We start from the raw sequence: 24,798 nt of genomic DNA on the forward strand, positions 1-24,798 counted from the left end.
TGCTAATATGATTTATAGTCATGTATTTATGTATCTTTCCAACACATTTTCATTTTAATATCATAATTTAAATTTCAGGGTATGGGGATCAGATTCAAAATTTTGGAAAATGCCAACACCTCAGAATGTTATGCTCTGCTATAAAACATGATGAGTCAGACCATCCAAATTACTTCTCTACTGGTGGAAACATTTTCTGCCTGGGTATTTCAACAAAATAGTGATTTGTTATTAGCAATTTTACTTCAGCTTACAATATTTACGCAATTTTATTATATTGTCAACACACTTTCTTTGCCATCTTGTCCCTTATTTTATTTATTTTTTATTGAATTTATAAAGCTACCCACCACACATGGAAGGGAAATCTCAATGATGCACAACAAAGAGGTAAAACCACAGATTAAAAACCACAGGTATAAATATATATACAAATCATATGAACAGTAAATATAAAAACAGAAATGCAAATCCTAGGTGAAGGGAGAGTAAAACTAGCCATCTCAGCAATAGAACCATCTACACATGTCTCCCATTCCCTGAGAGCCCCAGGTCCGATGACATAATCAACTCTTGAGGGCCTTCAGGAATTAAACAGGATAGAGCTCATCTAATTTTAGGGATGAAGAATGTTCCATAAGCCGGATAACACAGCAGAGAAGTTACATTTCATAGAAACCACTAAATACATGTCCCTATCTGATGGTCCCCACAGCATGCATCCTCTAGCACATCTGATGAGGTGATCTGATGTAATCAGGGAGAGGCGGTCCATAAAGTAGCCTGGCCCCATGTCATGAAGGAGTCATGTTTGTTGCTTATTCTTTTTTTTTATTGTATTCCTCCTAGCGTTACATTGTTTGAGTTGGGTGGCCTTATAAATCTAATAAACAAATACATCAACAAAGAAAAGATGCTGATAGAATCCTCACAGAGGATGTGGCTTTCTTTCATTTCAATAGAAAAATAGATATTGAGAATCAAAAGTACAATATGCTTCATGAGGAAAAAAGTGATAATTAAAACAAAAATACACCATTTGCACATCTCATCTTGAGGTAAGTAAATGAGGGATAAGGCCAACTGTGATTTCTCTATAATAGCCCTACATAGCACAGAAACTTACAAAGGTAGATTTCAGATGCCCAAATAAATGAGGTTCTGAATGTACACAATTGATTATGTGCCAACCTCACTGAAAAGAAAAGGAAATATAAGTCTATTGTTAAGTATATAATGGAAGGGGGAAGGGTTTTCCATTCACAGATTGGCATAACTTAACTTTATCAGGCAATGTCCATGCCAAGAAAGCCACCATGACATTGATGATCCCAATTAGACACTTCATCCCAGTATAATGATCTCTGAGACATCTCTTACCTAGTCGTATGAGCTATCTATCTGGGCATGGATATCAGTTGTGGAAAAGAGTGCAAGTTGACTCTTCAAAGCACAATTGTTGATGTGAAGGAATGAACAGATCATGAAGACTAAAATAGTTTTCTACTGACCTACTTCATTTGTGACCAAGGAAAAAGAAAGACTTAAGGAAGCCAAAAATGCACTCAAAAGGTCTTCAGAGGACAATCTTACCATTTCTTTGAAAATACAACAAACGCTGGCAGTTTTATTGAAGAAAAAAACTGACATGCTTCATTGCTCATCCTATCAGGTTACTCCAGAGGAACGGAAGTTGACTGGCAATTCTTGGCTACTTGACTAAATGCTTGTTTCAAACCCCAGGCCTCTGAGTCAATCTCCAATTCAAGAAATGTGTTAAGCCTATGTTCAAAAGCAGTTCCATCAGCAGAGGACTTGTGAGAAGGCAGGTGCATATGACAGTGCAGGATAAAGAGATCTGGCTTGTATAATCGCACCAATACCATACCTGTCCATTGTTTAGACAGTATGGATTTATCTGTGTCCTCCTCCATACTGGGGGAATGGTATGCAGGTTCAGAGATGGGAAGAGAGCACTTTCACTGAGCTGAGAAGGAGCATTCTCGGACCCTGTCACCACTGCACGCAAACAGGGATCTTGAACTTTCTACCAAAATATCCATCATTCTCCAGATTGTCCCATCCTGCTCTAAAAAATCTTTGCCCAACTTCAGGAGTCTTCCCTTGAAAAGTAGTAACCAAACACTCAATATAATTCTTAATGCTTTGTCACATGAATAGAACAAGGTATCTAATCTTGTTAGTATTTAAATCTGTATTCATTTAGCAAACTTATATAGCTTCCCATCCATACACAAATATATCTGAGCAGCTAATAAAGTATATATAAAAGAAAAATATAAACACCATTGGAAACATCATTTAAAGGTCAATTGAGTCTCTTACAAGACATATAAGAATTAAACAACTCCATTAAAGGACTCCACCAATATTCTAACCCCAATGACTGAAGAAGGAACCAAGTCTTCAAGATTTGGTTGGGACCATCTGAATTTTGGAAAGAAGCTTCACAGTACAGAAGACATATGTCCAGGATCCCACTCGGTATCATTCTTTCACAAAATGGATCCAGAATTTCCCAACCTGCCAGAACTGTGACACCACTGAAAACAGGCAGACCTACACATTACTATGTATCATGTAGCACTTTAAAAATGACAACCAACATTTGATCAAGAGCATCCTGTCACATTGCATTACAGTCTGGTTTGGAAGCATTACTGCTTCAGACTGGAAAGCTGTGCAGAGAATGGTGAAGATGGCAGAAAAGATTATTGGCAGTTCCCTTCCTTCAATCCAGGACATAGCATATAAGCATTGCTTGAGCAGGGTCCACAATATTGTCTGAGACACTACATATCCACTTCATAACCTGTTTTCCTTGTTACCTTCTGGGAGGAGGATTCTAGGTATCCAAAACAGAACATCCAGATTCAGTCTCACTTTTGTTCCATATAGTATCAACCTTGTGAACTCTCAATCTTCCTCCTTCCGCTATATGGGGAAAAAAGTGGGGCAAAAAAGTATTTAGTCAGCCACCAATTGTGCAAGTTCTCCCACTTAAAAAGATGAGAGAGGCCTGTAATTGTCATCATAGGTAGACCGCAAATATGAGAGACAAAATGAGAAAACAAATCCAGACAATCACATTATCTGATTTGGAAAGAATTTATTTGCAAATTATAGTGGAAAATAAGTATTTGGTCACCTACAAACAAGCAAGATTTCTGGCTGTCACAGACCTGTAACTTCTTCTTTAAAGAGGCTCCTCTGTCCTCTACTCATTACCTGTATTAATGGCACCTGTTTGAACTTGTTATCAGTATAAAAGACATCTGTCCACAACCTCAAATGGTCACACTCCAAACTCCACTATGGTGAAGACCGTCGAAGGACACCAGAAACAAAATTATAAAACTGCACCAGGCTGGGAAGACTGAACCTGAAATAGGCAAGCAGCTTGGTGTGAAGAAATCAACTGTGGGAGCAATAATTATAAAATGGAAGACATACAATACCACCGATAATCTCCCTCCCACGCAAGATCTCACCCCATGGGGTCAAGATGATCACAAGAACGGTGAGCAAAAATCCCAGAACCACACGGGGGGACCTAGTGAATGAGCTGCAGAGAGCTGGGACCAACGTAACAAAGGCAACCATCAGTAACACACTATGCCGCCAGGGACTCAGATTCTGCAGTGCCAGACGTGTCCCCCTGCTTAAGCCAGTACATGTCCGGGCCCTTGTGAAGTTTGCTAGAGAGCATTTGGATGATCCAGAAGAGGATTGGGAAAATGTCCTATGGTTCTCTGCAAAGGGACTAGGACGACTGATCCATGTACAGGAAAGAATGAATGGGGCCATGTATCGTGAGATTTTGAGTGCAAACCTCCTTCCATCAGCAAGGGCATTGAAGATGAAACATGTCTGGGTCTTTCATCATGACAATGATCCCAAACACACTGCCCGAGCAATGAAGGAGTGGCTTCATAAGAAGTATTTCAAGGTCCTGGAGTGGCCTAGCCAGTCTCCAGATCTCAACCCCATAGAAAACCTTTGGAGGGAGTTGAAAGTCTGTGTTGTCCAGCGACAGCCCCAAAACATCACTGCTCTAGAGGAGATCTGCATGAAGGAATGGGCCAAAAAACCAGCAACAGTGTGTGCCAAACTTGTGAAGACTTACAGAAAACGTTTGACCTCTGTCATTGCCAACAAAGGATATATAACAAAGTATTGAGATGAATTTTTGATATTGACCAAATACTTATTTTCCACCATAATTTGCAAATAAATTCTTTCCAAATCAGACAATGTGATTTGTCTGGATTTGTTTGCTCATTTTGTCTCATAGTTGATGTTATGCCCTGAGCCTGTGAAAGCAGGCTCGGGGCATTGCAAACGGTCCCGGGCAGGTGCAAGCTGCCCAGGACCAGACAGGCTGTCGCCAGTACTTGTGCGCATGCGCAGGTGCTGGCGTGCCAAAAGTTGCAGATTGACCCGGGAATGGCCTATAAAAGAGGCCGGGAATTTTGGGTGTTGTCGGCGTCTTGTAACCAGTATGCTGAACTGAAATAAAGAAGTTCCTGAGAACTACAACTGCTTCTCGTGTCATTGCCATTTCGCGAAGGACGCAACACTGGCGACGAAGGTGGGATACCTTACATCGAAAGAAGACAGGTGTAAGCTTACCCGAGTGAGTCTTGAGCGGCAGGAACGGCGTTGACTCGGCAGCTACCCGCCAATCCAGCAAGCATCGGGGGTAGGCTGGCTGATAGACCCTTCCTTTCTACAAAATGGCAAAAATTGGAAGGCTTTCGGAATTCGACGTCTCACATCTGGAGAGATGGGAGTCCTACGTAGCCAGGGTGGAAAACTATCTCAAAGTAAATCAAGTAAGAGAAGATAGTTTAAAAGCTGCCACCCTGCTGTGCGTTTGCGGTCAAGACGCATTCGAAATCGCTGAGAACATAGCAGCACCTGTACCTCTAGAAGCTGTCGGCTACGCAGATCTCAAAAAGCTACTAAAGGAGCACTTTCAGCCCAAGTTGTCCATCATCGCGTGGCGCCACACCTTCGAACAGAGGGATCAACGACCTGGAGAATCAGCCAAAGAATACATTGCCGCGCTGAGAAAAGCCACTAAACACTGCGAGTTCAAGGATCTCGAAGAACGGCTGAGAGATAGATTTGTATGCAGACTGAAGCATAGAGAGTTACAGCAGAGACTTTTTGCCAAAGAAGACTTATCATTCCAAGATGCCTTGAGAGAGGTTACTGCAGAAGAGGCAGCGGGCGGCGCCATCAAGAACATGCGGCCGATCAGAAGCACTCCAGATGCTGCGTCCGTGCACCAGGAAGGAGTCCAAAGGAACTCAGAGGAGGATCCTGACGATGAAGTAGACCGTCTCTACCCCACGAAGGAAGGGAAACAGAAAGGAAGCTCTTCAGCTCTCCCCAAGTGCCTCGGTTGTGGAGGTCGCCACAAGAGAACCGACTGTAGATTCTGCTCCGCTATCAGCAGGGCATGCGGAAAAAAAGGACACATTGCAGCTGTGTGTCTGGGCCATCAGAAGGTACAACCTCAGGAAGAATTGCGCCTGAAAGGTACCAGGGTTCCCAGCCAAAATAGGGTGGGGTTTTGCGCTTCGCGAAGAAGCATCTATAGGACAGGCACACACAAGCCCATTAAGAAAAAGCTGTCACTTAAGGTGAAGCTACAAGGGGTTCCATTGGCTATGAAACTGGATACGGGGTCTGCACTTTCGATCATTTCCATGCATACATTTAGGAAGATTTGGTCTGGCAGCGAAATTCAGGCCAAGCTGAGGCCTTCCGACATTGTGTTAACAGACTTTCAAAACTCCAAAGTGTGTGTTAAGGGGGAGGCCACCCTTAATGTACAGAATAAGGATTTTGAAGGTCCACTAGATGTAATAGTAGTAGGGGTGAACGAAGGAGTCTCATAGGACTTGATTGGTTTGAGGCCTTGGGAATACACGTCACAGGGCTCAATAGTCTGCAAACACTCGACCTACAAGAAGTCTGCAAAGAATTTGCAGATGCTTTCAGCCCCCAGCTGGGCACATACAAAGGACCCCCTGTGTCACTGAAGTTAGACCCCACTGTCACCCCTATTAGAATTAAAGCAAGAAGGGTCCCTTTTGCTTTAAAAGGTAAAATTGACACTGAGTTGGACAAATTGATTCAGCAAGGAGTTCTAGAACCTGTCGACTCCAGTCCCTGGGAAATCCCCATTGTCACGCCTCTCAAGGCAAAAGGGGACATTCACATCTGTGCTGATTACAAATGCACTCTGAATAAGGCATTGCAGCAACATGCCTATCCTGTTCCTGTGGTCAGTCATATTCTGACCTCCCTCAAGGGGGGGGGCGCGTTTTTGCAAAGCTTGACCTAGCTCAGGCGTATCAAGAGCTGCCTGTTGATGATGATGCTGCTGTAGCTCAGACCATTGTGACCCATAGGGGAGCATTCAAGGTAAAGTGGTTACAATTTGGAGTAAATGTCGCTCCTGGAATTTTCCAAAGCGTAATGGATAACACACTACGGGGTATACCGGGGGTTTGCCCCTATTTTGATGATTTCTTAATTGCAGGAGACTCTACACACAATTTTGCTGAGAGATTAAGGGCTGTTCTGCTAAGGTTCAGGAAAACGGGCCTCAAACTTAAGAAGGACAAATGTAAAATTGGGGTGCCTTCTATTGATTTTCTGGGATTCAAAATCGATGCTACTGGGATTCACCCTGCTGAATCCAAACTGAAAGCTATTATGCATGCCCCTAGGCCGAAGTCTAAGGCCGAACTACAGGCTTTTCTGGGCCTTCTGAATTTCTATAATTCCTTTCTCCCACATAAGGCTAGTGTAGCTGAGCCTCTTCACAGGCTCTTGGACAAACAGGCAGTCTGGCAGTGGTCACAAAAACACGAAGCAAGTTTCAATGAGGTCAAGGCCTTACTCACTTCTAACAGTGTACTTGCACATTTCAATGAATCCCTTCCTGTGTGCATCGCTTGTGATGCTTCTCCTTATGGGGTGGGAGCCGAACTAAGCCACCTCAGATCAGATGGAACTCAGGTTCCTGTTGCATATTACTCCAGAACCTTGTCTTCTGCTGAGCGAAATTATGCTCAAATAGACAAGGAGACTTTAGCTGTTGTTGCTGGAATTAAAAAAAATCAATGATTTTTTATATGGCAGGCATTTCACTGTCTTCACTGACCATAAGCCTTTGTTGGGACTGTTTACCACACGTAAGCAAACTCCCCAAATCATCTCCCCCAGAATGCTAAGATGGTCTATCTTTCTGTCTGCCTATGATTTCTCCTTACTTCACAAACCTGGGAAGGAAATGTGCCATGCTGATGGCCTCAGTAGGTTACCCCTGCCGGTAATAGAAGCTGACCCTGCACCAACTATCATTCTTCTCTCCATTCAGGCCTTGCCTGAGTCTCCTTTAGATTCCAGGGATGTGGCCGCTTAATCAGCCACAGATCTCACATTTTCACGTGTCTTTTCTTGGGTTTTATCTGGATGGCCAGAGAACTGTCCTGGCACTGAGTTTCAGAGTTTCTGGTCCAAAAGGAACGAGTTGTCCACCTTCCAGGGTTGTCTGCTTTGGGGAAGCAGAGTTGTCATTCTTACCTCAATGAGGACTAGGGTCTTAGGTTCCCTCCACGAGGGTCATCCTGGCATTGTACGCATGAAGGCGCTTGCGCGCAGCCATTTGTGGTGGCCTGGGTTAGATAGAGACATTGAAGCTAAGGTGCATGCATGCCACCTTTGTCAACACTCGCGCCCCGAAATGCCCCAAGCTCCTGTACATAGATGGGAGGAAACACAGTCTCCATGGTCTAGGGTTCACATTGACTACGCTGGGCCCTTTCAGGGTCAATTCTTCTTGGTCCTAGTTGATAGCCATTCAAAATGGCTTGAGGTTGTACTATCTCTTCCACCACCACTGCAAAGACTATTCAAGTACTGAAGGGGATTTTTGCTGCACACGGGCTTCCAGACGTCCTCGTGTCTGACAACGGCCCTCAATTCACTTCTTCCGAATTCCAAGCTTTCTTACAGGCTAACATGATTCGTCATGCCACCTCTGCACCTTTCCACCCGTCCACCAACGGTATGGCTGAACGCATGGTTCGCATCACCAAGGACGCCTTGAAGAAAATTACCTATGGAGACTGGCATCATAGGTTGGCTGACTTCCTCCTTTCTTATCGCACTACACCATCCACTTCTATGGGGAGGAGCCCAGCTGAACTTCGTTGGGGGTGCAAACTGACTACCAAGCTTGACCGGTTGCATCCGGACAGACTGCCTCCTTCTCTCACATACCCCAGGGCACCTAGACAACTGCTTGTGGGTGCCCCAGTTTGGACTCGTAATTATGGGTCCCCACTGCTGTATCCAGGGTCACAGGTCCTCTGTCTTACGAGGTGTCCCTGGACGATGGTCGTGTCCTGCGTAGACACATCGACCAACTTCGCCCTAGACGGGACCTTCCCGCTGAGACTCCTGGGTCTTTTCCAGTGGGGAGGGGGACCCCTTTGGGCAAAGGGAAGGGTATGGGCTGCTGCCCATCATTAATGAGGAAGCTACAGACAGCTCATCCCAAAATTCCACGAGTGCTCCAAACAGGAATTCATGGAGCTCAACTAGAAATCAGGCATCAATGCCTACTCCAGCCAGGGAGTCACCCCGGGGGCATAATCACTACTCACCCGCATCACTCAGTACTCCAGTCAGGGAGGATACCCGGGAGCATCCCAACAAACCATACCCTGCAAGAGAGCTGGCACACACTCCTTCTAGTTGGCCCGAAACTACCTCTGTCCCTAGAAGGGGGCAAACATACAGGGAAGTGGTCGAGGAACCAAATCCCGAATACAACACCTCTGATTTCACTCAGGGGACAACTGAGTTTTGGGACAGCACTGAAACCCCCACAAGCCGGGGGACAGAACAAGAACAAGGGGACAGACGACCTCCTGACAGGTCTTGGACAGACCTAGGAGGTTCTACAGAATCGCCCAACAGTGACAGTCACTTAGAGGGGCCAGAGAGCCTACAGCTAGGCAGGACAACCAGGTCAATCAGAGAAAGAAGCCCTGACCTGACGAGCCCGGTGGGCAAGCAAGCAGGCCAGGCATTGGAGCACAGTCCTTGGGAAACACCAGGGTGAAACAGGGGGGACAGGTATGCATCACCCCTCAGTCAAGGGGTACTTGGCAGATACCCAGAAGTTAGGAGGTCACAGAGAGCCAGAAGATCTCCTAAGTATTTAGAGGATTTTGTAACACTACTGGCAAAACAGAGTTAACAGAGAACATTCCTGTATACAGAGGAAATAGAACACTGAGACTGTTAGAAACAAGGGAAATACCTGGCATTAGGTAGTATGGCACTACGCTCGCAATGGGTTATGTGTTATTATTGCATGATCAATATTCTTAGCCGGGGGAGAAGGGGTGTTATGTCCTGAGCCTGTGAAAGCAGGCTCGGTGCATTCAAATGGTCCTGGGCAGGTGCAAGCTGCCCGGGACCAGACAGGCTGTCGCCAGTACTTGTGTGCATGCGCAGGTGCTGGCGTGCCAAAAGTTGCAGATTGACCTGGGAATGGCCTATAAAAGAGGCCGGGAGTTTGGGGTGTTGTCGGTGTCTTGTAACCAGTATGCTGAACTGAAATAAAGAAGTTCCTGAGAACTACAACTGCTTCTCGTGTCATTGCCATTTCACGAAGGACGCAACAGTTGAGGTCTACCTATGATGACAATTACAGGCCTCTCTCATCTTTTTAAGTGGGAGAACTTGCACAACTGCCCCACTGTATATCATGTGTATATATGATATACAGTAGGGCAATACATTTTTGCCCCACTGTATATCATGTGTATATATGTGTTATGCATATGTATGAATAGATATATACTTTCCTTTGAGAGCAGGCAACAGAATTTCAGTTTTAATGTGGGCCAGTATACTCATACTAAAAAATGACAAATACAATTGCACTCCAAACAAGACACAGCTTCCAAACGCTTTTGAAGGGCAGTTCCAAGTAAGTCCGTTGCAATAGACCAACTGATAATGGGCATTGGATCCCAAATCAGCAATAAGTATAAATGGCACACTAGAAATCTTTATGCAAAATTCTCCTGCCTCACCCGCCTTTTTCTCAAAAAGAAGACCTAAACCATATAAGCAACAGCCTCTTATCTTTCTGGAGTTTCTTTTATTTTTGTGGGATTAGATTAATTTTAATAGAAGTCACCTCTTAGTGTCATAGAAAGCAAAATATCTCAGTCAATAAACTTCCTGTACACAAGACTGAACTTATTTTTTTTAATAGAGCTACTAACTATCTGCTTTGCAAAGAATCTTGGCCAATTTCCATTATTATTAATTTGATCAATAATTTTCATTTAATCATTGAAAAAAAAAACTTGAAGCTCCTTTTTTAATTTATTTTTATTTTTTGTTTCTGCACTATTGTATTTTCTTTTCTTTTTTCTTAATGTTAGTTTTTATGTTAGTTTAAAGCTTTTAATAATATATGTATTAAACAAAATGAAGAACGTATCTTTATTCAGCAAAAAGCACACAATTAGCCTTCAACCATTCTCAATTTTTCAGCTAACAAATGAGCCAATCTCACCTTAGAATCTTTCAGAGATTGTCTGCATTACGTCTACCCTGGCATTGTGCCTTTATTTTGAAGTTACGAATCTTAGCTTCTTCTTATGCAGTATCAATCATTCCTTTTCCTTACCATTTGCTCCTTTTTATTTAATTCAGGATGTATTATAATAAAATAGCATTTGGGAAGGAAAATACAACTCAATAAACCAAAAGCAGAGGTTAAGATGGAGAAAATCTCCACGGCTACCATCAATTTGCCCTTGGTGCTCAAGTAGGTGGGGATGAAGGAAATCCAAACACTGCAAAACACCAACATGCTGAAAGTGATGAACTTGGCTTCATTGAAACTGTCAGGCAATTTCCTGGCAAAGAAAGCCACTGTGAAGCTGACAATGGCCAGAAGACCCATGTAGCCCAACACAATGTAAAACATCATCTCTGAGCCTTCGTTGCATTTCACTAAGATCTCACCCACTTGGGAATGCTTCTCTAATTCTGGAAAAGAGGGCTTGTTCACTAACCAAACAGCACAGATGGCAATCTGAATCAAAGAACAAGGCACAATAACCAAGATTGCTAGCCTCTTTCCCATCCATTTCCTCATCTTGTTCCCTGGTTTTGTAGCCACAAAAGCCAGAACCACAGTGATCGTTTTGGCCAGTACACAGGAAACAGCAACAGAGAAGGTGATACCAAACACAGCCTGCCTTAAAAGGCAGGTTTCCTTGCTAGGTCTTCCTATGAAGAAGAGGGAGCAAAGAAAACATAGCAGCAGAGAGGTGAGCAGGATACATGTGATGCTCCAATTGTTGGCTTTCACAATGGGAGTGTTCGAGTGTAACCTGAAGATTGCCATCACAATAAGTGTGGTCAGAGAAAGAAAAAGTGCCAAAGATGTCAGAGCTGTTCCCAGGCCATCTTTATAGGACAGGTAAGTCATTACTTTGGGAATGCATTCTTGTTGATTTGTGTTAGGATACTGTTCTTCTTGGCAAGACTCACATTCATCTGCATCTGAAGATCACAAGCATAAATTCATTATTTGAACTTTGTGCTAATATTTTTCATATTTCCTGCTCTTTATATATTATTTGATGTAAAAAAAGTTAGTACTGAACTCTACAAAAGTCTTTTAAAATGATGGTTCCCAATCTTTTCAGCTTTCTGGAACAGTAACAGCACCGGCAGTGGTGGGGAGAGGGAATAGTTTTGCACAAGCAATGGGTGAGCACACACAGCTCCATTTGCATGAGCAGCAGGTGCACAAAGCTCACACAAATTGAGCTTCACGTGTTCATACATTTATTTATTTATTTATTTTTAAAATTTATAAGCCGCCCCACTCCCAAAGGACTCTGGGTGGCTAACAATAAAAAACACATAAAACATAACAAACAACAATACAAAAACAATTATCCAGGGGTAAGGTTTTATAAACCCCAGGCCTGCTGGAAAAGCCAGGTCTTAAGTAGTTTACAGAGGACCAACAGGGTGGGAGCAGTCCTAATCTCCGGGGGGAGCTGATTCCAAAGCATGGGCGCCATCAAAGAGAAGGACCTCCTCCACGGCCCTGCCAAATGGCACTGCTTGGCCGATGAGGCCTGAAGGAGGCCCAGCCTGTGGGATCTAACCGGACGTAGGGAACTATGAGGTAGTAGGCGGTCTCGCAAATAGCCTGGCCCTGAGCCATATAGGGCTTTAAAGGTAATGACCAACATCTTGAATTGGACCCGGAGACCAATAGGCAACCAGTGCAGCTCACGGAGGATAGGTGTAACGTGGGTGTATCGAGGAGCAACCACTATCACTTGCGCGGCTGCATTCTGGACCAACTCTAGTCTCCGAATACTTTTCAAAGGTAGCCCCATGTAGAGCGCGTTGCAGTAGTCGAAACGTGAGGTGACAAGGGCGTGAGTGACTGTAAGGAGAGCCTCCCAGTCCAGTTAGAGTCGCAACTGGTGCAACAGACGAACTTGTGCAAAGGTCCTCCCAGCCACAGCCGTCAATTGATGTTCCAAATTCAGCTGTGGATCAAGGAGGACATCCAAGTTGCGAACCTGCTCTGAAGGGGGTATATTTTCCCCCGCAAGAGTCAACACTGGACAGTCAATATGATCTTTGGGAGGCAACATCCAAAGCCACTTGGTCTTGTCAGGATTGAGTCTGAGTCTGTTAACCCCCATCCAGACCCTCACGGCTTCAAGGCATCATCCCATCACATCGGCCGCTTCACTGAGAGAGCTCAGGGAGGAGATATATAACTGGGTATCATCAACATACTGATGAAACCTCACCCTGTGCTGTCTGATGATCTCACCCAGCGGCTTCATATAAATGTAAAATAGGAGGGGAGAGAGGACCGACCCCTGTGGCTTGCCGCATTCAAGGGGCCTCTGGGTTGACCTCTGCCCTCCCACCAATACCGATTGCGACCGGCCAGAGAGGTAGGAGGAGAACCACCGTAAAACGGTGTCTCCCACTCCCACCCCTTCGAGTCGTCGCAAAAGGATACCATGATCGATGGTATCAAAGGCCGCTGAGAGGTCAAGTAGCACCAAGACAGAGGAATAACCTCTGTCTCGGGCCTGCCAGAGATCATCCATCAGCGTGACCAAAGCGGTTTCTGTGCTGAAGCCGGGCCTGAAGCCAGATTGAAAAGGGTCTAGATAATACGCTTCATCCAGAGACCATCAGAGCTGGAGCGCCACCACTCTCTCTACAACCTTCCCTACAAAGGGGAGATTGGAGACTGGACGGAAGTTATTTAAATCAGCCGGGTCCAGGGTAGGCTTCTTGAGCAGGGGCCTCACAACCGCCTCCTTCAGGGATTGTGGAAAAGACCCCTCCCTCAACGAAGCGTTGATCAACACCTGGAGCCAGCTGCGTGTCACCTCCTTGGCAGCCGAGACCAACAAGGAAGGACACGGGTCCAATAAACAAATGGAGGCGCCCATTGCTCCCACCGCTCTGTCAACATCCTCAGCGGTCACAGACTCAAATTCATCCCATAAAACTGAGCTAAGACCTGCCCCAGTCATCTCGAAAGGCCCTGCCCAATCGGAGTCTAGGTCTGTCCGAATCCGACCGATTTTGTCTGATAAGAATTGCACAAATTCCTCTGCTCTACCCTGTAAGGGCTCCCCAGCTTCCCGAACATTAAGTAGGGAACGGGTCACCCTAAACAGGGCGGCAGGGCGAGATTCTGCAGACGCAATAAGTGTGGGAAAATGCGAACATTTTGCCACTCGTATCACCACTAAATAAGTCCTAATATAGGCTCTTAGAAGTGTCCGGTCAGATTCGGAGTTACTAGCCCTCCAGCGTCACTCTAGATGTCTCTTCTGCCTGCACACCACTTGCATGGCCCAGTTCTGAATAGGCACACCTTGGGGTTGGGGTCCCTGATTTAAAAGCACAAATCAATATAAGAATAGCCTTTGAATACACTATTGGAGATCATAAACCATAATAAAGTCATTAGATGTATGTGAGAGAGAAAGCACAAAATAGAAAATTTCTGGATGTTTTCCTAGATAGATCTGAATTCTACACTTACCCATTTGAGTTGAGATCCTCCCTGAAGGACACGGAATGCAATCATAACAACAGATTTGTTTCCCCTGCTGAATTAGTTTGCTTTGTCCAGGATGGCAGCTCTCAACACAGGTAGATTTTGGCACCATCTGTTCATATTGTTCAGAAAAAAAGAGTCTATAGAACAAGAAATAGTTTTCTCCTCTCGCTGATAATTCTGAATTACATATATTTGAAACAGATAGATTTTAAAAATTATGAATCAGGTTATTAAAATCTTAGAAAGATTCCTAATTTCACAACTATCTGACATTGGTAACTTTTTCTGCATTTTTCTTTTTCCCCAATATATTTTCTAAATTCAGCTCTCTCAAAAATTTCCTTGCTGTTCTCCAGATTACCACTCAAATGATACTGATATTAAGCGTAAGAAAATATAACAGTTCCAACCTGATGAAACGTGGGATTCCACATAACGGCACTTGCATTAATGATGAATTCTTTTCCAAGTTGAAAACTGGGATCGATTCTTCCAACTTGGACTCTCTGGAAAGATTCATTGGGGAATGTCACCAAATTGATGAGGTCATAGCCTATCGCTAAATCCCTCTCTTCATCAAGAAATATTTCATCTCCAACGTTATTGTTAAAGTGGACTTGTCTCAAAAATGAATTAAGCTAGAGGGAAGGAAAAATAGGTTACTGCTGTAAGGAAAAGTAATGGTCACTTGGAACATCAGTGATATGACATTTAAATTGAGATATGATGCAGTACTGAAAATTAGTGTACATCAAGAATCGAAAAGGTTTTATCCAGCCAGAACATGGATGGTTAAGCATAACAGCAATATTTTTCATCTGAATCTGAAACCAGGGACTCATTCCATTCCGTCTAAACTATGTAAGATGACAGGAAGGATTTTTTTTCCTTTTCCCTGAGAAACTACAAGTCTGCCTATCAAATTCATTCTCCAGAAACTCACTTCTCCCATTTTTGAATGACGTGGATAAATATTTTGTTTCAAAGAAATTAGGCTACAGTCCGTTCATCACTTTTTTATTTCTACCTAAATCATAACTAACTTACACCTTTTCTGGAGCACTCCAGCTACAAGCAATTTAGGCCTTTTTACTCATTTGGGAGAAGTAGCCAGTCCTTACTGTTTATTCCTCTTCTGATAATGGGATTAAATATCTGGTTGTTTTTGCTAATTTGAGAAGGAGCCAACCCAGAATGGATTAAATCAGGGCTTTTCAACCTTTTCACCCATTGTACCACTTTTAGGATATGTCAACATCCGAGTAGCACAAGTTGCCTAGCAAGGTGTCAAAAACTTGATGACCAAAAAAAAGGAAAAAAGTAATAAAGTACAGGTAGTCCTTGACTTACAACAGTTCACTTAGTGACTGTTCAAAGTTACAATGGCACTGAAAAAGTGCCCCCCAAGCCACAGCCAAGAAAGACACCTACCTGCCCGCCCGGTGGTGCTCTTCCTCCTGTCTGAGGTTTTCATTGTTGGGAGTATTTCTGTTGAGGATTGGCAGTGGAGGTGGGGGGGTGTTTGGTTTTTATTTCCCTGCCCCCTCTGCTGGGACACTGTGACTGCCATAAATATGAATCAGTTGCCAAACATCTGAATGTAAATCATAAGACCCTGGAGATGCTGCAACATTTCAGCTGATCAGTGCTTCTTCTGGGCTCAGCAGAAGTGCCAGGATCAGTGCTGCTTTCCAACTGATTGGTGCTTCTTCAGGGATCAATAGAAGCACCTGGATCAGCGCTGAGCTCCAGCTGGAGCCTGGCGCTGATCCTGTTGCTTCCACTGAGCCCTGACAGCCCCAAAGAAGTGTCAATCAGTTGGAAAGCGGCACTGATCCTGGCGCTTCCGCTGAGCCCTGACAGCCCTGTATCTCCAGCCATCTCTCACTTAGGCTTGTGCGGTGCTGCCACCGATTCAGCTCATTTCCCTCCCCCGTTATCACTTTTATAGGATGGTCATGTACCACCTGCCAGGTGCCAATTTATGACAGGTGGTACCCATATCACTGGTTGAAAAGCCCTGGATTAAATTATCCACTTTCCCCATGGTGTTAAATTTAGCATTAATTTTAAATCAGCATCTCATTGGTGCATCTGGACTCTCAATTTCTAATTCACTTTAAATATTTTATAAGGTATCTCCATTCTCTCAACATTCTTCTAAAAACATTCACTTGCTTTTCTTTGCAGTTTCAAATTCTGGTTGTGTTTACTAGTTTATCTCTGTTGTTACATCAGGTATGCTTCTGTTTTAGTTCTCTTTTGGTTTTCTAAATTATTTTGGTTTTAATGAATTGACCAATTTACTTGTGAGTACCTGCCAGGGAGGAACATTTTGGAGATTCCATTGGCCTTGATTCCTGCTTCCCCTCCTTTTGTTCCTCCAGGAACACAAAGCATGGAGAGAATGTGCCACAAGATAAACAGCATTGTAGATGCTATAACTCCAACCAGACATCCCCATTTCAAAGACAAAATCAGGAAGGCTCTCCAGCTTCTCTTCCCCAGTGCAATTCTTCATTTTCTGTCCACAAATTATATGGATGTTGAGTGAGCAGAAGAATGTTGATGTCCAGAATTCAGACAGGAAATAAAATGTAGACTTCAGAGGATTTATTTTCTCAAGAAAATTCTGAAATCCTGGCACATCTTTGGTATGGAGTGAGAACGATAGGGTTCCATTGAAGGATTTTTTGCTAAATTGTCTGGCAGGGTTCTGAGCAGTGAAATCCCATTCACATGTTGTGATCCACACCTTCTCCAGAGGCTTGTTACGGCCAATTTCCATTGAGTATAAAACCATCTGTAATCCTTCCAGAGACTGGCCATTTCCATATACAAGGAACACATTGATTTTACTTTGGGAGATAACAGATTGAATTTGAAGGATTTTTTTCTCAAGTATCTCTCTTAATAAAAATAGTGACATAATTGGGATCATCTGTATCCCAGCTATGCAAATATTATTCTGTAGAAGCTTGGGTCTCAAAGTTCGAAGAAAGTTTTCACCACTTTCATCATCTGAAACAATTAGACTAACCCAATTCCATCCAAAATATTTCAGAAGTTGAACTATCCCCATGTATTGCAAAGCTTCATTGGGAATCATTCGGTAGAAAGAAGAAAAACCAATTTTCTTTCTTAATATGGGGGCAGAGGAGCCATAACTAACCTGGGGAAAAACATTTTAAATCACAGAAAAACATTCAATTTTGTATACACTCTTTTTAAATGACTGCTAATATTAGATACAAATTTACTGGACATTCTTAAAAATCCACTTTAGTATATTGTTTGGTGAGTGGATGGAATCACTTACATTGCCCATGGGTGGTCCTTTTGAAGATGAGAAATACCAGTTAAGTAGCTTTCATATTTATGTGGTCACTAAGAATCAACATCAACTTGATGGCACATAGTCAGACAATCAATCAATCAATCAGTGTATTTAGTTTGAAATTCGTGAAAAGGATATGAAAGAAATTTGATTTCTCTAGTTTACATTTCAAGCTTGCAGTAAGCCAGGTCCTCAATTAGAAATAGATGTAAAATGACAGTTCAAACAATAGAAGAATTTACCTTTACCACTGAGACTTAACAGTTATTCTCCTTTTTCTTCTATATACCTATTTCCAAACATTTACCTGAGGAATCTTGTAAGTACTTAAGATGTTGGCCATGTGAATAGAATTTTCAGAGGTGAGTCCCCCAATGTTGGCCATGACTTCCTCTTCAGTGATACAGTAATAATTGAGTGGATCCCCTTTTCTTAGAAAGAGAAGATCCAAAGTGGTCCAAGTGGTTCTCCATGAATTGTACGCATTGTCATAAATCTGGGACCGTAATGTGTTGTTGGGTAATAGTGCGGGATTCTTATTGATTTCTTTGATGGCAAAAATAAAAGCAAGGACATGCTGGTAGTTTTTAGGGATTAGACTGCCAAGAGAATTTTGAATGTTAGATCTTAAGGGCTAATAATTAAGTGACTTGCAGCTTAGATCATCGCTTGCCCATAGAGCTCAACTGAATATCGTTCTCTATATGATGGGAAACTCTTTCTGAAATAAATGCTTCAGATATTCCCCTAAAGCAAAGTGAATAAGTTTCTTTCCTCTGTCATTAATGCACACAATATATATCTGTCTATATATTTTAGGTTTCTTTTTTAATATTGATACTCTTTTCTTTTGTACTTTATTATATATCTCAATGGTGTAATTCATACAAGTTATAGATGTCATAAAGAAACTACCGTATTTTCCGGCGTATAAGACGACTGGGCGTATAAGATGACCCCCAACTTTTCCAGTTAAAATATAGAGTTTGGGCTATACTCACCGTATAAGACTACCCCTCTTCCAACGCACACCAAATAAAAATTTAAAAACATCAGATTTGATTTCAATATGGTAATTTTAATTCAAATGCTTATGACATGCAGGTACTTAGCAGAAAAACTGTCATTTATAAACATAAGGCTGTCATCAAACATATAAACATAAAACAGTGCAAGTGGATTAAACTTTTCCTAATTCACTCTAAAGCTGAAAGGAAGGATAAGATAATAAAACCATGGGAGCTGCCATGCTGTTTGTTTTTTAAGCTGTCAACCAAACTGAACTGATGATGATAGGAGGAAGATAAAAAACAATAGAAAGAGCAAGTGCCGGGCACACACACACATGCCTCCTTTCCCTCCTCCCTCTCCCTCCAATCCTTCCCAGCTCAGAAAGCAGCGAGGAGAACACACACACACAACACACACACACACACGCATGCACACACGCCTCCTTTCTCCCTCCAATCCTTCCTTCCCACCCCGATTTCCAGCTCGGAAAATGCAATCCTTCCCAGCTCAGAAAGCAGCGAGGAGAAGCGTGCGCACACACACACACACACACACACACACACACATGCACACACGCCTCCTTTCTCCCTCCAATCCTTCCTTCCCACCCCGATTTCCAGCTCGGAAAATGCAATCCTTCCCAGCTCAGAAAGCAGCGAGGAGAAGCGTGCGCACACACACACACACACAACACACACACACACATGCACACACGCCTCCTTTCTCCCTCCAATCCTTCCTTCCCACCCGATTTCCAGCTCGGAAAATGCAATCCTTCCCAGCTCAGAAAGCAGTGAGGAGAAGCAGCTGCGTGCGCACACACACACAACACACACACGCCTCCTTTCCCTCCTCCCTCTCCCTCCAATCCTTCCCTCCCACCCTGATCTCCAGCTCGGAAAGATTGAGACCCACAGGCATTTACCAGCCTGTGACTTCAAGTTAGCAAAAAGCAGCTGCAAACCACAAGCCTGCTAGAGGTGAGCCGCGGGGACGGATTGCTGAAACAAACAGCTTAGAGTTTAATTGCTCTCCCCACTGCCACTCTACCAATCAAGGACTCTTTTTGAGTGAGGGGGGGGGAGAGAAAACTTGATGAGTAATATACCAAATCACATGTGTAAAGGAATAAAATAGAATACCCGTATTTTCCGGCGTATAAGACGACTCGGCGTATAAGATGACCCCCAACTTTTAAGAAGGTTTTTGTGGCCTAGAAAGTCGTCTTATACGCCGGGAAATACGGTATGCTCTTAAATCAGAGAGATGGGGGAGACAGACAGAGAGACAGAGAGGATCTAATTTTCCAGGTAAAGTATATAAGGATACACAAAATTTTGGATGTATACTTTGGATATACAAAATTGCTTCTCTCTTTACTCATCCAAAGTACATTATTAAATATAATATAGCCATAGACAAACTTTGTCAGGGTTTCTAATGAGAATTCTTAAAAGGAATTAGGGATGTAAGAATTCCTAATTACTCTCATTTAACTTTCCCAAGGTACTATACCCTACAAATGAAACAATATCTTAGAATTAACATTTTTTTAATTTATTATTTACTCCTTATCGTCTACCAGGGGATCTAAATTGTACAGAGAGAACTATTAGGGCTCTGAGCAAATCCATCTTCACACACAGGCTAGCTATGTGTTTTCAGTTAATAGCTGAAACCTGCCTCCCACCTCAATTTCTGCTATAAGTGTGCTTGGCATACAAAATGTCAAAACATGGAGAAAATTAGAAGACAGAATAAGAGATCTATCATTATTTAGAAATAGTCATTTAAGTGGGGAAAGTAAGAATGATCATCAGACCCAAACAGAATCTTCCAAGAATGAAAAACCACTGAAGGTTTTTTAAGGAAAGTATGTTATGGGGTCAGAGACACCTTAGATAAAAATGAAGAATTACTTACTAAGCTTGTGCTGGTGAAGAAATTGGATCTTCCCTAAACTTCTGTTCCCTATAATTACCAAGTATCATGGATACAAATTCTCCAATTATAATTTCATCTGAAAGATCTGAAGGATGTGTGGAAACGTTTCGCTGATAAGGATCTTTTATGTTCAAATGTTTTCTGAAGGAATGGTTGAGCTTAGAAGATTAGAAGATTAGAAAAGAAGATTAGAAAAAGAGCTAGGAGCTCTTGAGGGAAGCCCCACCCCAATCTTACCACCATGATAAACAAGCACCCAGCACCTTGATCAAAAATTCAGGAAATAAAAGTGAATAATTGTGCTGTTGTCAGATGCGGATCAAAGAGTGATATTAAAAAAAACCTTTTGGCAGGGCTTTTATGCAGTAAGCACAACTTGTCAGAGCTGAAGTGGCTTTGCAGTCATCAATATTCTACCTCTCACAATTTCCTTCAATTAATCACTATCATTATGGCAGTTGTAGGGCATCAAATCCCTGTTGACAAAGAAAATGATCTCAGCAGAAATTCTGTATTATATACCACCCAAAGTCACTTTGTTTGAGTTAGGTGATATTTATTTATTTGCACCACATATTTATAACTTTTCTCATAAACAGCTCAAGGGGCAAACATATACAACCTATCTTCCTCCTCCTATTTTCCCTAAACAGCAACCCTGTGAGGTGACAGGCTGATAGAGAGCAACTGCCCAAGATCATCCAGCTGGCTTTAATGGACTAGAACTCATGGTATCCTGATTTCTAGCCTGATGCCTTAACCACTAGACCAGGGGTCTTCAAACGTGGCCCTTTTATGACTTGTGGACTTCAACTCCCAGAATTCCTCAGCCAGGCACACTGACTGAGGAATTCTGGGAGTTGAAGTCCACAAGTCATAAAAGGGCCAAGTTTGAAGACCCCTAGATCATACTGGCTCTTATAAATTGAGTAAGTAAACAAATCAGCAATAAAATGCTTCTCTTCCCTCATTCTTCCACTGTGGGAATTGACAAGCCTTTCCTTTTTTGCCCATATAGGATTCTTATTGCTGTCAACATATGTAATAAATTTCCATTTTTTTTCCAAATTCTTCATCCAATAGTTCTAAAAGAAAATCTTCTGGTTTTAATTTTATACAGTGGTACCTTGGTATTTATTCTTAATTGGTTCCAGTGAATACCAAACAATGAGTACCAAACAAATTTGGAATAATATAGTGAGTCACAAAGGAGCTGACACCAACAAGTTTTACCTCAATGAGTACTGAGACAAGATTCTCACATCAAAATGTGTTGAGTATCAAATTCAATGAATTTCAAAGCAGTTGAGCTGGGTGCGGTTTTGATAGGATGCATCTGGCCCGGGGGCTGGCAGTTTGACATCCCTGCTCTATATAATGACATTAGCTAATTTTTTCTTTTAACAACCTTGCAATCCCTTGCATCAGGGTGGAGTTGGGGCAGCTGAATGGAGCTCAAGTTTTTACTGGCCAGATGCCCTTCCTGATGCCTATGCAGAGTTTGCAACAGACAATTACTCATTGTTCCCAGAGAGTGAAATATCTGCCACTACACATAGGATCAAACCCACAGCCTCCTGATTATGAGAAGAGAGCTCTACCTCTAGGTCACTTCACCCCTCAATGACATTAGCTATTTAGTTGTAGAACATCTAAAATTGTACAACATCTTTACATCTCTCCTGTGCTTCTACTTTATCTTTTAGTAAGATGCTGAAATCTTCCATTCTAACATGTTAAAGACAAAATGAGTGTTTAAGTGACAAAGTGGAAATATGTGTCAGTATAGTTGCATTCTCCAAATATGAAAAGAACAGAAGAAGATATAACTATTCCTTATACTTCTTCAAAAAAAATCAAACTAAAAACTGACAAATACAGTGGTACCCTAGTACTCATTGTTAATTTGTTCAGGGAAGCATGATGAGGACTCAAAACGATGAGTACCAAACAATGTTTTCTCATAAGAAATAATGGCAGCCAATGCCAAGAAGTTCAAGCTTATGCATCAAAAAAACAATGAATAGCAGCACAAAATTTTCATGTTGAAATGTATTGACTACCAAATTTGATGAGTTTGAAAGTAGTTGAGTACCAAGGTACCACTATATACTTTACTTCATTCATTCATTCATGGAAACTAATTCCTAAGAGAAGGGAGTGGTCAAACTAGCACTTTGCTGCTACCCCAAAAATTATACAACTATATATGCATGGTCAGTAAGCTTTTGAGTGATAAAATTATGCTGGTTTATTTTATTGTTATTATTTCTATTGTATTTAATGCATGATTTATTATGTATATGCCATTTTTAAAGCCACTGAAATTTCTGGGTTTCTTTTTTCAATTAAAGCAATGTAAGAGTTTGGAATAATATAAAGCAATGTGCCTACCTAATATACCTCTTTGGTTGCCATTTTAAGAAGTTTTTTTTGTGTTTTGTTTTAGAAAAGCAATGACTATAAGACCAACCTGATGGACCTATAGAAATATGGTTTAGTCATAGTGAACCTAATTTCAAGCTGAAAGAAGAATTGCCATTCCTCATCCTTCACAGAGGATGGTGAGTTTTGATAGAGGACCAAGCCTCTTCTTTTCCACTGCTTCAGGCAACGATGCATGAGATCCCTCTCTCAAAACTCACCACCTCTTTCAAAGTGCATCAAGATCAAAGCCTTCCAGACAACTGTTCAGCCACCATGATAGAGCAGTAGTCAGCAGCTCTATCTGTCTCTTTCAGCAATGAACAGGGAAAAAATGGAGACAGGAAGTTGCCCAGGAGTCCAGGGGGAGGGAACATCCACAACCAATTTTAATGAGTCAAGTAGCTGGTGCCTAAAAAGTGGTCTCCATTCTCCACAGTTCATCCAATTGCCCTTCTAATAAAACTACAGAGTTTCTTTTTCCAATATGACCATTTCAGCAAAGTGATGGGCAGAAGAAATAAGTATTCTTCTGAATTAGGAGGTTGTGAGATGAGAAGGGAGAATTTATCTGGCTATTAAATTATCTCTTCCTCCTTTTAACCAGCATTGCTTTCTTTGGATAGGGAAAGCAAGACTCGGTTCTCCAAATCTGTTATGATCCCAAGATCATTTCTTTCTTGCTTGATGAGGAGTAGCCAAGAGATAGGTTTGGACCATAAAATTTCTTCAACTGGAAAAATAGTTGAGTAGCTCTGGGAAAGGGGTTTGCCTACCTCATAATTGTCAGAGTTAATTAATTGATTTCTTTTTGGGGGAAACCACAGAACACTTAAACACTTAATAGTTTACCTTTACTATTAACAACAACTTCATGAGGCTCAGTAGGTTGCATTATGAATCACTCAGATGATAATTATTGTAATCTACAACTTTAGTTATGCATAAAACCAACAGATACTCTCGTTCATTGTTCCAGGCAAAGTGCTATGATGAAGATGTGGCTGCACTGCTGTAATTGGAGCCAAATTCCTTTGGCATTCAAAAGAGCTCACATACTTTGCCATGTGTTTCTACTCTCTCTCCTTGTCCTCCAGGCTTCTTTCAGCAAGACCTTTAACCCCATGTGTGGTGACAAACAACATTTTAAGCTTAATTTCCCTACCCTCTCCAGTGATATAATCATTGGAGAATTTGTGTCTACTATATATCCTGAATTGCCTTTACTCCACTTTGTGGAACACCCAGAAGAATTCTTGCGTGGATGGCAAGTACTCTTTTGAAAGAAACCATGACCTACCTTTCATGTTTTTGATTATATTCAATAGATTCTGGTTAAATTTGTTCACACTGTAGATGAGAATTAGAACTGGTTTAGGCATGATTCTTATTTAATATATCTCTTGTGGTTAATGATATTTCAGGTGCTGGAATGTAGCTGTTGAATGTACCCTTGTAGACATGATTTTTCATATGGCTACTGTTACACATGAATTAATCTTCTCATCAGAAAAACTCCCTGGGGTGATTTTAATAGCACTGGTCCTCTATTCTTTTATTTAGTATATAAAATGAAAAAAAAACCTGTCAAAAATATTTAGCATGTATATTTTAATACAATTTATATATATATGGTTCTCATACTATATCACACTGTATGACATTTGACCAATTATTCCTTATTTGCAAACCCTTCTATATACTAAGACTTTTATTTCAAATAGATTGTGGTGGCTTGAGATTTCTACTTATTATGCAGAACTTATTATGAGACATATTTAAATATATCAATGTGATAAAATTTTACATCTTGAGTATATGGATTCTCCTAACATTTGGCACAATCCATCAGTTTCTGCCCTCCAGTTGCTTTGCTGCC

General features: G+C 42.0%; 1 protein-coding gene across 1 annotated transcript; it reads right to left on the bottom strand.

Annotated features, from left to right (window-relative positions):
• Positions 1-1,979: 1,979 nt before the first annotated feature.
• LOC120303877 (vomeronasal type-2 receptor 26-like) lies at positions 1,980-24,301 on the bottom strand. The gene is made up of 8 exons (XM_039333757.1): positions 24,220-24,301; positions 20,475-20,580; positions 17,848-18,139; positions 17,244-17,375; positions 14,614-14,841; positions 14,178-14,312; positions 10,760-11,632; positions 1,980-2,123 (listed from the first exon to the last, which is right to left on the bottom strand). The coding sequence occupies exons 1-8, from the start codon at positions 24,299-24,301 to the stop codon at positions 1,980-1,982; spliced, it is 1,992 nt and encodes a 663-aa protein (XP_039189691.1).
• Between the last annotated feature and the right edge of the window lie 497 nt (positions 24,302-24,798).

This window comes from Crotalus tigris, unplaced genomic scaffold (genome assembly GCF_016545835.1).
Source record: "Crotalus tigris isolate CLP2741 ecotype Arizona unplaced genomic scaffold, ASM1654583v1 scf7180000024507.143522434:302558, whole genome shotgun sequence".
In the NCBI taxonomy this organism is placed as follows: domain Eukaryota; kingdom Metazoa; phylum Chordata; class Lepidosauria; order Squamata; family Viperidae; genus Crotalus; species Crotalus tigris.

Excerpts from the sequence above, each read along its gene's own strand:
- LOC120303877 (XM_039333757.1), bottom strand. The coding sequence starts at position 24,301 with ATGCCTAAACCAGTTCTAATTCTCATCTACAGTGTGAACAAATTTAAC. Across the intron at positions 14,842-17,243 it reads AATATTTTGGATGGAATTGG|CTTAATTCATTTTTGAGACA; the intron begins GTTAGTCTAATT and ends CCTTCCCTCTAG. Across the intron at positions 14,313-14,613 it reads GGAATCCCACGTTTCATCAG|ATGGTGCCAAAATCTACCTG; the intron begins GTTGGAACTGTT and ends CAATATGAACAG.